Raw genomic sequence first — 13,989 nt, forward strand, 5'->3', positions numbered from 1 at the left:
CATTTTAGACGCACTCGATGGTACTCGTAGTTGAAGAGGCTCAAGTGGAGGCTCGATTTGGTCTGTTCAGATATAGTGCAAATCTTGATGTAAGATAGTTGCACAGTTTGCATGGAACGTACCATATGTTAAGAAATCAATTTGGCCGCACCCAATGGAACTCCTTGATGACGTGTGTCATATGGAATCTCGCTTCGGTCTGTTTGGAGACAATGTTAGTTTCGGTGCAAGATAGGTGCATAGTTTGTGCCTAATGCACCGTAGTCTAAGAAACCAATTTTGACGCACCTTGTCGGTGTTTTACCCCTAGGGGGGTCACACCAATGAGTAAACTTGTGTGCGTGTTCCCTTTCCCAAATGGTGATGCAAGAAATACACAGAGATTTGTCCTGGTTCGGGCAAGAGAAGGCCCTACGTCCAGCGGGTGGGGGATGTTTTCTATTATCTTGCACCTAAGTGCTTGTACAGGGGCGAATACCGGTATTGTGGTGGATTCTAAGTCCTAGGTGGAGGCGATGTATGGTTGTTCTTCTACGTATGTTGTGTCTTTCATCCTTTCCTATGCCTCCTCTTTTATAGTTCCAAGGGGAGACCTAGGTTACATGGCGTAGGTGATAGAGTAGGGGTCGATAGGGGCATGGTGCGCTGACCTACTCGAGGCTTCCGTACCGGCGTGGCCTCGAGCTGTCTTGTTACTTGGTACTTTGGTGATGATTGCGCATGCTTCTGCATTCGACTCCTGTGCGTTGCCTTGGATTGGCTTAACCGTGGGCACGCCTGTACATCGTGGCTGCAGTCGCGTCCAGAGTGGTTGAGGTGCTGTCTTTCACCGCCTGACTCTTCTTTTGGAAGGAACGTGTTCGCTCGAGGGTCCGACGCCATGCAAGGCCTTGCTGATTGGTGCGCTAACTTTGGGCGCCTCGAGGGGGGTCGTGGTGTGACGTCCCGACTGTCTCACTGTGCTCGGCCGTACTCTAGCTCATCTGGGGGACAAAGCTACAAAAAGGGGGATTGGACAGGTGCTTGCTCCCAGTCACATTTCCCGTGACTGTCGGGTTAGGTGAGAACACGGCAGGCGCATTAAATGTCCTGGTTCCTGTACCCGCGTTAGGCGGCGGACGGCATCCTTGCGCTCGAGGCCTGTCGATTCGTTCGAGCCGCTTCCGTATTCGACGGTCGCTGTCTAGTCGAGCCTCTATCGATTCGCCCGACCCTTTTTTCGTGTTCGAGGCTATGGTTGGCATCGCGCTTTGGTAGTCGCGTGTGCGAGCGGGGGCGTTGAGTCAGGGGCCTCGATTTGCGTACGGGTCCTCTCGTTATGAGCATTGGTTGGGGTACCCCTTATTGACACCCTCGATAGTAGCCCCTGAGTCTCTACTCGAGCGCTTGCGCTCGAGTAGAGGCTCTTTCGTCGGTCGAGTTTCCATGGGGTCATGCGAGCGACCCCCGCGGGGGTAACTCCCGAGCCCTTGGAGGAGTCTTGACTCCTTCAAGGGTTATGTTGCTTTTTCTAATGGAAGCGCTCTCGATCTCCCCCTTCTCCGAAAGTCGTTCGCCATGGAAGAGGGGCTTTGAGCCTCGATTGGCTGGTTTCGCATTGGAGTCATGACGTACTCCTGGCGGAGCGAGAGTCACCTACCCCAGGTCGAGCTCCTATCGAGTAATCCAAGTGAGAACCTGTGCCCCGTTCGAGCCGAGAACCTGTGTCAGCTATAGCCTGGAGGCATTCTCATAAAGCGGGGTCAACGCGATCGGGGTTACTGGTCTCGTTCGATAGAGTCCAGCGGCTCGCTGCCTCCCTCCATGGGGATTCCTCTCGACCCTCTTGCCCTTGCCTTGGACATCCCCAGCGAGTTCTCGAGGCAGGCCTCGTTTTTGACCTCTCGCTGGGCATCCCTGACTCTAGTACTCGAGGACGACCGTCAACGCATTCAGCGGGCCAGTCTGCGATCCCTCAAGATTTTTATCGTGACACGTACGTACCTTATCTTACAGGGGAAGGAAGGGCCGCGGCGGTTCACTTTCCTGCCCGTTGGGCGCGCCTTTTTAGGCGGGAGCCGTTGCAGCACTGTGTCGTCGTGGAATTCGTAGCGCCCTGTCAGTGAGAGCAATCATGACCGTTAGGCGGCGCATTTACTAGGGAGGTTACCGTATTAGCCGGATCTGCCTGTTGGAGGTTGGCCATCTATAAATATTGTCGGGTCTCTCAGCCATTACTCCTTCCGCCTTCCGCCATCGTTCTTGCCCTTGCTTCCCTTGCCATCTTCACGCGCGCGTGCACCCTCGAGCACATAGCAGCGGAGCCGCCTTCCTTCATCCCTCAAAATGCCGGTGAGGCTTGTTGCCGCCGATGACTGGCGCCCATTGTCGATGACGGAGCACCGGCTGCTGGAGCTTGAGAAGGAGGGACTCCTGCGCCCCCACGTTTCCTCGTCGCGGCCGGAGTGGATCGCACCGGCGGCGGACCACCGGGAGCCGAGACCGCCCAAGGGGTACGTGGTCTCCTTGGCCAAGTTCCATCGCCACGGCCTCGGTTCTCCTCCAAGCCGCTTCATGTGGGCGCTCTGCCACCATTACGGTGTGGAGCTCCAGCATTTCTCGCCGAACGCCATCACCACCACGGCGATTTTTGCTGCGGTGTGTGAAGGCTATCTGGGGATGATGCCACACTGGGACCTGTGGCTTCACCTGTACCGGGGCGAGCTCTTCCATGCCCCTAGTAGGGCTACAGGGGTGAGGAAACCGGTGCGGGCCGGCTGCCTCAACCTGGTGCAAAAGACTAGCAAGGCAGAGGAGCCTCGAGAGTACATTCCGGTGGGGCTGACGTCGAACCACGCCTAGTGGGACTCCCAGTGGTTCTATGTGCGAAACGACGACGACCTCTTCCCCGACTACATCGGGCGCTTGATCTCGGAGCGTCCGGACCACTAGAACTACGACATCGTCAAGACCCTCCAGTCGCGGCTCCGCCCCATCCTCGACGCCCTGAAGAAGCTGTGCGAGGAAGGTCTGACCGCCGTGTTCGTCCTTTCAGCTGTCCACCATCGACGGGTACTCCCATTGATGTATCGACCGCTGAGGATGGACGAGATGGGTCCCGGCGTTTCGTCTCACGACCTCGAGGCATGCCGGATGTCCAACGAGGCGCCCGCGGACGACGAGGTCACCGCCAAAGTCAGGGCGGCCGTCGCAGGCGATTTTTAGCCTGAGCGCGTCAATGGCTTCCCCATGAGACCTGACGAGGGGTCGATCGACCTGGTAAGTCCTTCCTCTTGCCGTCGCTCAATTCTTGGGTTTTTCGATCCTCCTTAGGACTTACTCGTGCCTGTACAGGGACCAATTGACGCTCAGTCCTCGAGGCCTCCGGTAATGGAGGATGACGTCGATCGCGATAGGAGACGCGAGTCCGCGGAGAAACAAAAGTCCGCAAAGGACTTAGAAAAGAAGAAGGAGAAGAAAAAGAATCTCGAGCGACAAGTGCTCGAGAAACGCCGTGCGAAATCGAGGCAAAAGGGGGAGTCCGAGGAGGAATCTCGTAATGAGGACGACGGCAATGAGGGCGACGACGATAGCGACGACTCCGAGGGGATGGCGGCTCGTTTCGACAGAATCCTCGAGGGCCCGCCGCAAGCCGACGTCGACGTCCCGCGGACAGGAGCTCCTAAGAGGGCGTCGGGCGGGTCCCACGACAGTCAGCAGAGGGAGTCCTCACCACGCCGTTCTCGTGCCGACACTCCTCCTGTGCCCGCGCAGGGTTGTGCCGTTTCTCAGCCGCAACCTCCTCCCGCGTATGGGGCGGGCCACCGGGTTAAGTCTATGGCGATGGGGCCATTGAGCCACGGCCGTGCCGCCGTGGCGGCCTCAAGCCAGAGGGAAGGAGGTCGTGGCAGCTCCAGCCCCGGTGCTCGCCAGGCGGGAGATGTCGAGCCGAGGCCTACGCCTGCTTAGGAGAAGCCCGGGGTCTCGACGTGGGGCGGCTCGAGGCTAGTTGGTCGAGGGACTGGCAGGCGGGTCGTTCTTCCTATGGGGTAAGGGTTTTACGTTGCGATTCTTGTTTTCCGATGTCTTGCGCCCTCTCTGGTTTCGGCTTTTCTTATGTTATTCCCCATTTCCTTAGGTTGAAGCGGCCGCTAGAACAGGCCTAACCCTCGATGGCCAAGAAGCTAAAGGTGGGGGCGGTTACTAGAGGCTCAGGTTAGTGATTTATTCTTCTTCCCGTAGTACTGGAGTTGAGCCATCCCTGTGTCGAACTCCTTTGTGACTAACGTATTGTCTTTGGACGCACTCAGGTTCCTCCGATCCTCGACCGTCGACGGATGTTGAAGGAACCCCGCCTCGTCCGTCAGAGGGGGCGACGTTTCTAACACTGCCCCGTTGTCACCAAGGCGGGTCGAGAGGCCTCATCTTCAAGAGCAGGAGGGAGCCCCCAAGCCTCCTCAGCCTGGGGGCGTGCGGGGCCCCATCACCATCAACGACAGATCCGGTGGTGATCGACTCTCGAAGGATGCCCGCACCGCGGATGAAGAGGTCGAGGTCTCTCCTGTCGCGAAATGGATGCCTTGGCCCATCGAGCTTCACTCCGTCGAGGAGAGGAGGAAGAAAGAAGAAGAAGAGCGTAAGGGAGGGGAGGAAGAAGAAGAAAAACAACAGCGATGGCAACAGGGAGAGCGGCTCGAGGAGCAGTTGGAGCAATGCCGGCAGCAAGAGCTGCTGGAGCTTCAGAGGCAGCAGAAGCTGTGGAGTTAGCAGCTGGAAGAGCTGCTCGAACAGCCACCACAAAGCCCGCGCCAGCCAGTATTGCCATCGCCGCAAGGGCCCGAGACCAGAGAGGAAGGACTACGGATCTATGATCCGCCGACCCCTGCGTGGCTCCGTCCAGGGGGGCCAGCCTCTATTCTGGCTGAACCTGGGCGGAAGGATGGCGTCGTGGCCATCGTGTGTGCTATGCGCACGCCGGCGGACCCCCAATCCGAAATCAAGGGCTCCCTCTATGGCATCGATGGGATCGCCCTGGGGTTCCTTCGAGATCGGCGGCCGTGGGAGGAACCCAATGCCGAGGACGGGGACGACGCTGGCACTTCTGGCGGTGGTGACGCCAATGAGACCGGGACTTGGGGGTCGGTGCATGACGACAGGCGGTTCCCTTCTCTTATCGACATATTCCTACGCCACGGAGGTTCGCTCGAGACCGTTCAAGAGCTTATCCGAGGCGTCAAGGCATGTACAGAGGAGGAGATGGAGAACTGGGGCCCCAGTCGGATTCATCTTCGAGCCTCCATCGACCCAGAGGAGCCCAACATCATGAAAGATGACCGGAAAGAGGCCAAAAAGTGGGAGCATCTCGAGGAGCTCCGGCTTTGGATGAAGCACGTGATGGGCCTAATGTCGGATATTGTCAACAACGGGCTCGGCTGAGCTTTCTCTGTAAGTATTTTCGGTCCTTAGCTATCTGGGTATTTGGTCTTGTATTCTTATTGTTTAGCTACTTGCTGCAGGACCTGAAGGAGACCCCCGCCTAAAGTCGGGTTTTATTCACGCGACAAGAGGCGGTTGGGAACAGCTCCCTCTTCTCAAGGACCAACTCCTGGAGTCGCAGGAGAAGCTTCTCTAGGCCTACAAGGACCTTATGGCAGGTGAGGAGGAGAGGAAGGAGAGGAAGGCTGCGCTGGCCAAGGCTCGGGAGGCCTCGGAGAAGGAAATAGAAGAGGCCGTGCAGCTGAGGGCGCGGACCACGTCGGCTGAGGAGACTGCGTCCAAGGCCCGGGAAGAGGCCGCGTATTACAAAGATGCGGTCGCTGAGCTCGATAAGGAGATGAGCCTTGTCAAGTCGGAACTTGCCTCTGCCCAGGAGGCCTATCGAGAGATAAAGGAGGAGTGCGTGAAGAGCGAGATCGCTCGGAGCACCGCGGAGGAGGCTGGGAAGAAGGCCCGTGAGGACCTCGAGGCAGAGCGAGCTCGCTCTCGCAGCCTTTCTAACAATGTCGATCGCTTGAAGAGAGCGCTGCTGGAGAAGGAGGGAGCCGTCTTACAAGCGAGTAAGATGATCGAGGACTTGCGGGCCGCAAACACTGATCTGGCTCGTTCTTATAAGGAGATCAAGAGGGCCAACACTGATTTAGTCGGTGAGAACACGGCCCTCAAAGAAAGGATCTGTGGTAGGTTTCTTTATACTTGCGTGTTTCTTTTGCAAGGTATATCCTTTATGTTGCTTAACTTTCTTGTGTCGGTGTTTGTAGGGCTTAAGGATGATCTCCTGGCCACCCAAGTTGAGGCCCGTTCCACCAAGGCTCAGCTCAAGGGGGAGGTAGCTTTGAATGGTCGACTAAGGACTGCGATAAGCGACCTTTCGGCCTCCTGGGAGCTCGAGCCTGTGGATGACTCGAGGGAGGTTGCTCGAGGCGATGCGCTGGTCGACTAGCTGTGCTACTTAGGTTCTACGCTGAGGGATCGGGTGCGGGACACCCTTCATACCGGGGTGAAGCGAGTGAGGATCGGGTGCGGGACGCCCTTCATCCCGCACCAGGTCCTTGCAGGCGGTGCCTGAGACAAAGGCCAGAATGACATCGTGGTCGGGGATGTGCGGGAGCTCAGTGCGCTGCTTTGAGAAGCATCGAGCATACTCTCAGAGAGTTTCTCTTGATTTTTGCTTGCACTTGCTGAGGTCCCATGAATTGCCAGGACGTATGTAGGTTCCTTTAAAGTTGCCCTCGAACACCCTGACCAAATCGGTCCAGTCGTGGATCTGGTTGGCAGGGAGTTCCTCGAGCCATCTGCGAGCGGTGTCGGATAGAAAAAGCGGTAACTGGCGGATGATGGCTCGATTGTGTCCTCGAGCGCCTCCTAACTGGCATGCTAGCCAAAAGTCTACTAGCCACAGCTCTGGCTTGGTTTCGCTGTTGCGATGCTGGTCGGGGATCGAAACGGACTGGGCAACGGCGTGCTGCGGATTGCTCTGCTGAAAACTCGAGGGCCTAATGGCTTTGGAGCCATTCGGTCCTTGTCACTGTTGTATCGTCCACCGCGGTGGGCGCTATAGCCTCGCTCCTCTGCATCCCCATGCCGGCGGCGGCGATACTCATTGATGTCATGTCGAGCGTCATGTCGCCATTGATTATCGACGAGGCGCTCTTGGAAGGGCACAGTCTTTCTTCCTCGAGGGGGTGGTCCTTGATGGACCGACACTTCCTTCTCATCTCGGGCTGGCTCGACGTGTTTCTCTGTGGCTGCCCCTCGACGCCGAGAAGCCGAGCTTTCGGCTTGTTGGGCTGCCGCCACTTGGAGCAGAGTCTGCACCTTGTCTCGAATGCACCGCGCCTGGGAGTTGGAAGGTTCAGGCATGCTACGCAATAGCATGGTTGCTGCCATGACATTCTGGCCCGCTCGTGGGAAGCGGCTGACAGGTGGCTCTGGCTCCTCGTCCCCGACGATTTGACGGTACACCTCTCGAGCGCGACCGCGCGCGCCTTTGGCGTGCGGGTGCGGTTGGTCTCGCTCGAGGGCCTGCTCGAGCTGAGCAAGGCGCTCGCGGTCTTCGTCGAGCTTGGCTTTGAGCTCCCGTAATTGTGCGAGCTGCGCAGCTTTGTCGTCCTACGCCGGAGGGTCGACCCGCCCATCGTTCCCAGGTGTCCTGGGATCTTCTCTTGCTACGGGGGCTCGGCCACCGGCAACGGCATCTTGCGTTTCATCAGTGGTGCCACTTCACCATCGATGTTGTAGCATTCCCTTGTAGGGTCGTAACTATCAGATTCGGAGTCGGGGTCTGGTTCTGCGGCGTAGAAACACCCACGCCCCTCCTCCGCCATCCGCTGTCTGAGCGAGGTGATGGTATATCGCCTAGGTCCTAGACGTTGGAGGCTCCGCACCTGGGAAAATTCCGGCAGTTCAGCTGCTCGCTGTTGTGCCTCGGCGTCGCTCGGGAGGACCATTGGTCTTTCCACATACGTCTGGGCGTCCGGGCATATCGTTCTGGCTAGGGACGCTGTGGCATTGTCCAGACCGAATGGTGTGTTCCCCTAGAGGCGAACAATCCGTGCGGTAGCAGCGTTGTCGAGGGGGAGAGCACGCGAGTCGCGTCATCTCCCAACGTTGTTGCGGGGCTGTCCAGACGCCGGGCCGCCGTATTTGTAGCCTCGGCGTGCGGGGCTGCCGGCTGCTGCGCCACCGCTCGCTTGGCATAGGTTGATGACCGCGACGCAGCAGAAGGGTGGTGACGGTGCTGTCCACGCCTCTTCTTGGGCGGGGAGGCGTGGTGGCGAGGCCGTCTTGGGGCCTTCGATTGTGCTGGTGCAACGCTAGTTCCTCCTGGTCCTTTGACCGAGAGCAGGATCATGTCGTAGCCGGTACCGGTGGACATGAACTCGAGGCTCCCAAACCAAATCACCGTGGAGCGCGGGATCGGCGAAATGAGAGTGGCCATTCTAGAATGAGATGGGGAGTCGGTGAAAAACACGCAGGACCCCTACCTGGTGCGCCAACTGTCGGTGTTTTACCTCTAGGAGGTCACACCAACGAGTAAACTTGTGTGCATGTTCCCTTTCCCAGATGATGATGCAAGAAATACACACAGATTTATCCTGGTTCGGGCAAGAGAAGGCCCTACGTCCAGCGGGAGGGATGTTTTCTATTATCTTGCACCTAAGTGCTTGTACAGGGGTGAATACAAGTCGGTATTGTGGTGGATTCTAAGTCCTAGGTAGAGGTGATGTATGGTTGTTCTTCTCCGTATGTCCTGTCTTTCATCCTTTCCTATGCCTCCCCTTTTATAGTTCCAAGGGGAGACCTAGGTTACATGGCGTAGGTGATAGAGTAGGGGTCGATAGGGGCGTGGTGCGCTGACCTACTCGAGGCTTCCGTGCCGGCGTGGCCTCGAGCTGTCTTGTTACTTGGTACTTTGGTGATGATTGTGCATGCTTCTGCATTCGACTCCTGTGTGTTGCCTTGGATTGGCTTAACCGTGGGCACGCCTGTACGTCGTGGCTGCAGTCGCGTCCAGAGTGGTTGAGGTGTTGTCTTTCACCGCCTGACTCTTCTTTGGGAAGGAACGTGTTCGCTCGAGGGTCCGACGCCACGCAAGGCCGTGCTGATCGGTGCGCTGACTTTGGGCGCCTCGAGGGGGGTCGTGACGTGACGTCCCGTCTGTCTCACTGTGCTCGGCCGTACTCTGGCTCATTTGGGGGACAAAGCTGCAAAAAGGGGGATTGGATGGGTGCTTGCTCCCAGTCACATTTCCCGTGACTGTCGGGTTAGGTGAGAACACGGTAGGCGCATTAAATGCCCTGGTTTCCGTACCCACGTCAGGGCGCAGATGGCGTCCTTGCGCTCGAGCCTTTGTCGATTCACACGACCCTTTTTCTGTGTTCGAGGCTATGGTTGCATCGCGCTTTGGTAGTCGCGTGTGCGAGCGGGGGCGTCGAGTCAGGGGCCTTGATTTGCTTACGGGTCCTCTCATTATGAGCATTGGTTGGGGTACCCCTTATTGACACCCTCGACACACCTGCTTGTACTCCTAGGTAAAAGGCTCAAGTGAAAGCTCCGTTTGGTCTATTTAGAGATAGTGCTAATCTTGAGGAAAGATAGATGCACGGTCTGCATGGAACATACCATATTCTTAGAAATTATTTTGGACACACCCGATAGAACTCCTTGATGACGTGTGTCATATGGAATCTCACTTTGGTGTGCTTAGAGACAGTATTAGTTTCGGTGCAAGATATGTGCACGGTTTGCGCCTAATGCACCAAAGTCTAAGAAACCATTTTGGAAGCACCTGTTGTAACTCCTAGGTGAAGAGGCTCAAGTGGAGGCTCGGTTCGGTCTGTTTAGAGATAGTGCTAATCTTGATGCAATATAGGTGCATGATTTGCATGGAACATACCATATGCTCAGAAATCAATTTGGACGCACTAGATGGAACTCCTAGATGACATGTGTCATATGGAATCTCACTTTGGTCCGTTTAGAGAGTGTTAGTTTCGGTGCAAGATAGGTGCACGGTTTCCACCTAATGCACCATAGGATAAGAAACAATTTTGGAGGCACCTGATGGTACTCCTAGGTCAAGGGGCTCAAGGGAGAGCTCGGTTTGGTCTGTTTGGAGATAGTGCTAATCTTGATGCAAGATAGATGCACGGTTTGCATGGAACATACGATATGCTCAGAAATCAATTAGGACGCACCTGATGTAACTCCTTGATGAAGTGTGTCATATGGAATCTTGCATCGGTTCGTTTAGAGACAGTGTTAGTTTTGGTAGAAGATATGTGCACGGTTTACGCCTAATGCACCATAGGCTAAGAAACCATTTTAGACGCACCCGATGGTACTTGTAGTTGAAGAGGCTCAAGCGGAGGCTCGATTTTGTCTATTCGGATATAGTGCTAATCTTGATGCAAGATAGTTGCACATTTTGCATGGAACGTACCATATGTTAATAAATCAATTTAGACACACCTAATGGAACTCGTAGATGACGTATGTCATATGGAATCTCGCTTCGGTCTGTATGGAGACAATGTTAGTTTTGATGGAAGATAGGTGCATAGTTTGTGCCTAATGCACCAAAGTCTAAGAATCCATTTTTGACGCACCTGTTTGTACTCCTAGATGAAGAGGCTGAAGTGGAAGCTCGGTTCGGTCTATTTAGAGATAGTGCTAATGTTGATGCAAGATAGGTGCACGGTTTGCATGGAACATAACATATGCTTGGAATTCAATTTGGATGCACCCGATGGAACTCCTTGATGACGTGTGCCATATGGAATCTCGCTTTGGTCTGTTTAGAAATAGTGTTAGTTTCGATGCAAGATACGTGCATGGTTTGCGCCTAATGCACCATAGTCTAAGAAACCATTTTGGAAGCACCTGTAGGTACTTCGGTGAAGAGGCTCAAGTGGAAGCTCGGTTTGATCTGTTTGGAGATAGTGCTAATCTTGATGCAAGATAGGTGCATGATTTGCATGGAACATACCATATGCTTAGAAATCAATTTGGACGCACCCAATGGAACTCCTTGATGACGTGTGTCATATGGAATCTCGCTTCGGTACATTTGGAGACATTGTTAGTTTTAGTGCAAGATAGGTGCACAGTTTGCACCTAATGCACCATAGTCTATGAAACCATTTTGGACGCACTTGTTGGTACTCCTAGGTGAAGGGGCTCAAGTGGATGCTAGCCGGTTCGGTCTATTTGGAGATAGTGCTAATCTTGATCCAAGATAGGTGCACGGTTTTCATGGGAACATACCAAATGCTTGGAAATCAATCTAGACACACACGATGGAACTCCTAGATGACATGTGTCATACGAAATCTTGCTTCGGTCTGTTTGGAGACAGTGTTAGTTTTGGTGCAAGATAGGTGCAAGGTTTGCACATAATGCAGCATAGGCTAAGAAACCATTTTGGACGCATCCGATGGTACTCCTAGGTAAAAGGCTCAAGTGAAAGCTCAGTTTGGTCTATTTGGAGATAGTGCTAATCTTGATGCAAGATAGATGCACGGTCTGCATGGAACGTACCATATTCTTAGAAATTAATTTGGACACACCCGATAGAACTCCTTGATGACGTGTGTCATATGGAATCTCGCTTTGGTGTGCTTAGAGACAGTATTAGTTTCGGTACAAGATATGTGCATGGTTTGCGCCTAATGCACCAAATTCTAAGAAACTATTTTGGAAGCACCTGTTGTAACTCCTAGGTGAAGAGGCTCAAGTGGAGGCTCGGTTCGGTCTGTTTAGAGATAGTGCTAATCTTGATGCAATATAGGTGCACGATTTGCATGGAACATACCATATGCTCAGAAATCAATTGGGACGCACTAGATGGAACTCCTAGATGACATGTGTCATATGGAATCTCACTTCGGTCTGTTTAGAGAGTGTTAGTTTCGGTGCAAGATAGGTGCACGGTTTCCACCTAATGCACCATAGGATAAGAAACAATTTTGGAGGCACCTGATGGTACTCCTAGGTCAAGGGGCTCAAGTGAGAGCTCGGTTTGGTCTATTTGGAGATAGTGCTAATCTTGATGCAAGATAGATGCACGGTTTGCATGGAACATACGATATGCTCAGAAATCAATTAGGACGCACCTGATGTAACTCCTTGATGATGTGTGTCATATGGAATCTTCCTTCGGTTCGTTTAGAGACTGTGTTAGTTTTGGTAGAAGATATGCGCACGGTTTACGCCTAATGCACCATAGGCTAAGAAACCATTTTAGACGCACCCGATGGTACTCGTAGTTGAAGAGGCTCAAGTGGAGGCTCAATTTGGTCTGTTCAGATATAGTGGTAATCTTGATGCAAGATAGTTGCACAGTTTGCATGGAACATACCATATGTTATGAAATCAATTTGGACGCACCCAATGGAACTCTTAGATGACGTGTCATATGGAATCTCGCTTCGGTCTGTTTGGAGACAATGTTAGTTTTGGTGCAAGATAGGTGCATAATTTGTGCCTAATGCACCATAGTCTAAGAAACCATTTTTGACACACCTGTTTGTACTCCTAGATGAAGAGGCTGAAGTGGAAGCTCGGTTCAGTCTGTTTGGAGATAGTGCTAAGCTTGATGCAAGATAGGTGCACAGTTTGCATGGAACATGCCATATGCTTGGAAATCAATTTGGATGCACCTGATGGAACTCCTTGACGACGTGTGTCACATGGAATCTCGCTTCGGTCCATTTAGAAACAGTGTTAGTTTTGCTGCAAGATATGTGCTTGGTTTGCGCCTAATGCACCATAGTCTAAGAAACCATTTTGGATGCACCTGTTGGTACTTCAGTGAATAGGCTCAAGTGGAATCTCGGTTTGATCTGTTTGGAGATATTGCTAATCTTGATGCAAGATAGGTGCATGATTTGCAAGGAACATTCCATATGCTTAGAAATCAATTTGGACACACCGAATGGAACTCCTAGATGACGTGTGTCATATGGAATCTTGCTTCGGTCCATTTGTAGACATTGTAAGTTTTAGTGCAAGATAGGTGCACAGTTTGCGCCTAATGCACCATAGTCAAAGAAACCATTTTGGACGCACTACTTAATACTCCTAGGTGAAGAGGCTCAAGTGGAAGCTTGGTTCGGTCTGTTTGGAGATAGTGCTAATCCTTATGCAAGGTAGGTGCATGGTTTGCATGGAAAATACCATATGCTTAGAAGTCAATTTGGATGCACCCGATGGAACTCCATGATGACATGTGTCACATGGAATCTTGCTTCGGTCTATTTGGAGACATTGTTAGTTTCGGTGCAAGATAGGTGCACAGTTTGCACCTAATGCACCATAGTCTAAGAAACCATTTTGGACGCACTTGTTGGTACTCCTAGGTGAAGGGGCTCAAGTGGATGCTCGGTTTTGTGTGTTTGGAGATAGTGATAATCTTGATGCAAGATAGGTGCATGGTTTGCATCGAACATACCAATTGCTTGGAAATCAATCTGGACGCACATGATGGAACTCCTAGATGACGTGTGCCATATGAAATCTTGCTTCAATCTGTTTGGAGAGAGTGTTAGTTTCGGTGCAAGATAGGTGCAAGGTTTGCACATAATGTAGCATGGGCTAAGAAACCATTTTGGACACACACGATGGTACTCCAAGGTAAAAGGCTCAAGTGAAAGCTCAGTTTGGTCTATTTGGAGATAGTGCTAATCTTGATGCAAGATAGATGCACGGTCTGCATGGAACGTACCATATGCTTAGAAATTAATTTGGACACACCTGATAGAATTCCTTGATGACGTGTGTCAGATGGAATCTCGCATTGGTGTGCTTAGAGACAGTATTAGTTTCGGTGCAAGATATGTGCACGGTTTGCAAGGAACATACCAAATGCTTGGAAATCAATCTAGACGCAGACGATGGAACTCCTAGATGACGTGTGTCATACGAAATCTTGCTTCGGTCTGTTTGGAAACAGTGTTAGTTTTGGTGCAAGGTTTGCACATAATGCAGCATAGGCTAAAAACCCATTTTGTA

The 13,989-nt window shown here is 52.9% G+C and overlaps 1 protein-coding gene across 1 annotated transcript in view; it reads left to right on the plus strand.

The window, feature by feature from the left end:
• The window catches only part of LOC110431495, a 34,477-nt gene extending 31,107 nt beyond the window's left edge, over nt 1-3,370 (plus strand). The window contains exon 6 of the mRNA XM_021450600.1: nt 3,313-3,370. Within this exon, the coding sequence (XP_021306275.1) occupies nt 3,313-3,370 (58 nt within the window). The remainder of the gene's footprint in view (nt 1-3,312) is intronic.
• The last annotated feature ends 10,619 nt before the right edge of the window (nt 3,371-13,989 follow it).

Source organism: Sorghum bicolor, unplaced genomic scaffold (genome assembly GCF_000003195.3).
Source record: "Sorghum bicolor cultivar BTx623 unplaced genomic scaffold, Sorghum_bicolor_NCBIv3 super_26, whole genome shotgun sequence".
NCBI classification, from domain to species: domain Eukaryota; kingdom Viridiplantae; phylum Streptophyta; class Magnoliopsida; order Poales; family Poaceae; genus Sorghum; species Sorghum bicolor.